Source organism: Echinops telfairi, unplaced genomic scaffold (genome assembly GCF_000313985.2).
Source record: "Echinops telfairi isolate 266 unplaced genomic scaffold, ASM31398v2 ScPeMD7_18;HRSCAF=68, whole genome shotgun sequence".
NCBI lineage: Eukaryota > Metazoa > Chordata > Mammalia > Afrosoricida > Tenrecidae > Echinops > Echinops telfairi.
In genome coordinates this window covers 11,629,439-11,633,220 of record NW_022103915.1, presented here as the reverse complement: position 1 = coordinate 11,633,220, position 3,782 = coordinate 11,629,439, and the positions used below count along the sequence as shown (strand labels likewise).

General features: G+C 54.4%; 1 protein-coding gene across 1 annotated transcript in view; it reads left to right on the top strand.

The window, feature by feature from the left end:
- Positions 1–3,782, top strand: part of GOLGA5 (golgin A5) — a 34,833-nt gene that overhangs the window by 19,585 nt on the left and 11,466 nt on the right. The window contains exons 7-8 of the mRNA XM_004698765.2: positions 462–632; positions 1,331–1,459. Of these exons, the coding sequence (XP_004698822.1) occupies positions 462–632; positions 1,331–1,459 (300 nt within the window). The remainder of the gene's footprint in view (positions 1–461; positions 633–1,330; positions 1,460–3,782) is intronic.

Below are 3,782 nucleotides of genomic sequence, written 5' to 3'. Positions count from 1 at the left end.
CACTCCCAGTCCCAGACCACCGTGTCCACCGGGTACTCGCGTGCCACTCCCAGTCCCAGACCACCGTGTCCACCGGGTACTCGCGTGTCACTCCCAGTCCCAGACCACCGTGTTCACCGGGTACTCGCGTGCAACTCCCAGGTTGTGAGGCGGAGGTCAGCACAGCGCTCCGGAGGTGAGGCGGCACGTGACTTTAAAACTAGAGGAAAGTGTGAACAAAGTCTTGTCTGACAAGTTTTCTGCTCTGCTGGGGTCCTGAGGGCAGGGCTAGCGGCCCAGGACCCTGCGTAGCTAGGCTCCACAGCACTTTGAGCCTCGTGGGTTCTCAGAGCTCGGGGTTTTCTTTCTAGGTTGCTGCAGGAGGTACCATGGGACTGTTAGCATAGTTCTGTCCTTTCTGCGCCACGTGGTGAGTGGGCTGATCTCGCCTGTCCCTTTCTCCCTCGCTCCCTCGGCCCCAGTCCAAGGAGAAACTGATCAGCAGCCTGAAGGAAGGCTCTGGGCTCGAAGGCCTGGACGGCAGTGCTGCCCACAGCGTGGAGCTCGAGGAGCTGCGGCACGAGAAGGAGCTGCAGCGCGGGGAGATCCAGTCGCTGCTGGGCCAGCTGCACCAGCTGCGCTCCGAGATGCAGGTATGCAGCCTCATGGCTCCCTTCACAGGGCTGGCCAGACCTAGGGTGGAGGCGTGCTGAGACCCTGTGGACGCTTAGTCACCGGATAGAGGTGAACCCCCCCTCCCCGTGGTAGAGTTCTGGCCCGGGAGTGACTGGAGAGTTGATGGAACAGGAAAGCTAGGCCACTGGGTTGGTTCGTTCAGCAGGCAGTGCCAGGGTCCTGCTCTCAGCCATGTGCCAGGTGGGCAGAAACCTTAGAAGCCACCAGCAGGCTCTTCGCCCCTGCTTGAGGATTTTGCAGGAAATCCTGAAGGTGTTCCTTGAGTTTAAGAGGTGAGAGTAGTGACCCTGAAGTGGAGGAGGGAGAATTATGGGGAGATGTGAACATGGGTCACCATGATCAGCAGTGTCTGCCCTCAGACCGTGTGGGAGGAGAGGCTTTCACTGGCCACCAATTCCACGGGACCCACTGCCAGGGTCAGGGGCCTTGTTTGTGTCTCTGGCGGAAACCTCCCGAGCACGGTCTGACCCCACTGCTCATTGAGCCCAATGGATGGCAGGCTGTGGCAGCCGTAGGCGCTGTCTGTCCCCTCCCTGGTCCTGCAGTGGGGTGCCAACTCCAGCGCTGCCACAGGCTGGTTCGTGGCAGCACTGGCTACCCACTGGCTGCTGCTCTGAGCTGTGGGTCCTGCCCCTCATCGTGGCCCTCTTCCCAGGAGATGGAAGCTCAGCAGGCGAATGAAGCAGAATCGGCCAGGGAGCAGTTACAAGACCTCCAAGACCAAATTGCTCAGCAGAAAGCTGCGAAACAAGAACTGGAGGCGGAACTGGACCGACAGAAGCAGGTGAGGGTTGAGGTCCACGGTCCCTGGGGTGGACCGGTGGACTGCCATTTAGTGGTCTGCGGAGGAAAACCAGGCCTGTTACTATCTCGTTGATTGCCACGCCTAGCCTGCCATCCTACAGGACAGAATTCGCCCACTTGGGGCTTCCCTGCCTGCAGTTTCCCATGGAGTGGCTGGCGGGTTCAAACCTCTGACCTTTGAAGGTAGCAGCTGAGCTCTACCCGAGTGGCACCAGGGCTCATCGGGGAGACCACCCCAAAAGCAGCTTGTTGATGTTCTTGGCTCCTGGACTTGTGTGTTAAAAGTAGATGGGACCTGACAGGATACTTTGTCTATCCTACCCTCCTGGTTGCTTTTTTACCAGTTGGAAAATGGGCACACAAAATCATGACGCCACTTAGCTCTCCATCACACAACCGATTGCAGGGCAGCCTAGACCCTGGGGGGAGTCCCTTCTGAAGGTCTGAATCCCATTGTTGTAGCTTTAACACGTTAAAGCCTTACTCGTGACATGTGCCCGGTCTCGGGGCTTCTGTATCGTGTCAGGGAACACAAATGCCATAGTAGGACCACAGGACTGTTCTTTCCACGGGAGCTAAGTGCTTTGCAGACTCTCTTTCCCAATCACATTGAAGATCCCATCTGACTGTCAGTGAGCAGGGTCTGATCCCCCAGCCAAGTGGCATTGTTTTAATGTAGTACTGTGATGCTGTCAGTTTCATAGCCCAGGTAAGCACGTTTACAGCCACATTTTCAGAACAAGATTCTCGTGAATGGTGTCAGTAGTTCATTGACTAAAGACATTGCTTGGGCAACTGGTATACATGATCTTACTCTATCATCCCAATACATTCAGCACGATTCTCTTCATTTTACAGAAAAACAAACTTTTCTTCTTCTTCTTAGTGCGACAGTCATAATACTTTCAACTTTGTGTATCTCTGTACTTCAAAGATTATTGTAACTTTTAAAAATGGGGCTTACTGCTTCAGAACAGTCGGCTCTCAGAGACATGTCTGTGGAGTTTGTCCTGAGGGTAGGACTTCATCTGCGTCCGGGGTAGGAGAAGAGCTCCTAGCTCCAGGCACGTCCGAGTCCCTTTCAGATAATTCTGTTATAAGTTAGCTGTCCTCTCAGAAATTGGATGTTCATTTATTCAAGCATTTCTTGTGTATTAAAGCAAACTTGCAATATCCTTGCGGGTTAATGAATGAATGTGCTTTGTCCTGTGGCCGACAGTTTTACCCTTGCCTCTTCCCAGTGCCCTTTTTTTAAAAAAAAGAAGGGATTCCGTAAAGGGAGACAGTTGCACTGTAGCTGTACGTGACTTGCTTCTGTAGGCAGTCTTCACATACTGTAGCTGTTGACGTCAGGCACCCTGCAGTCAGCTCGAACCCATCCCCATGCCCAACAGAAGGACACCACGGTTCCTCTGCCTGCGCCCATTGCTGCAGCCACGGTGTCCCACCAACTCATCGAGGCCTGCCTCTCGCGCTGTCCCTCCACTTTACCAAACACGATGTCCTTCCCTAGGGACTGCGCTCTCAGGATGATGTGCCCAGAGCGTGTGAGACAGAGCTGTGTCATCCTGCCTCTGAGGAGTCTGTGGCCTTCATTCTTCCAACACAGATCGGCCTGTCCTTTCAGCATGCTGCTGTAGCACCACCATTCAAGTGCAGTAGCTATCACGTGCTTACTCTTGGGATTAAGTGGTCTTTCAGCATTTCGTAAAGAGCCCTGGTGGTACAGCAGGTTCTGCGTTGGACTGCCAACCTACAAGGTCGCGATGAAACCCACCAGCTGCGGTGAGGGAGAAAATGTGGCCATCTGATTGGCACTCTCCCCCCCCCCCATGGAGCAGTTCTGCCCCATCCTGTCAGGGGTCTGAGCCAGAGTCAACTTGAGAACAGTGGTGTCATGTTTCTCATCAACTTACGTACTTTTAGTCCTAAACATCGGGCTCACCAAGACCTTAGACGAGTCAGACACATAAGCGGCGATTAAATGTTCTTTTACATTGTGATTCTCCTGGCTCCAGTACCTTTCCCGTCTCCTCTCCTTGATCACCTCTTCTCCGTGTTTCCTCATCTGGAATGCCCGTCCTTGTCTGTAGTAATGTGACCCCGTGTCACCATGACTTCTCTGAGCAGCTCCCCGACGCCCTGTGCTTGCGGAGTTCAGCGCCAGGCTCTCGAAGGAAGGTGCCTGCTAACTTCAGTCACTCGTCTTCCCAGGCCTCTTCTGTCACCTTCCCCGAGGGGCTCGTTTCTCCGTACTGTGCTCTGAGACCAGACCTGGTTTGACAGTGCCAAGTGCGGGGGGG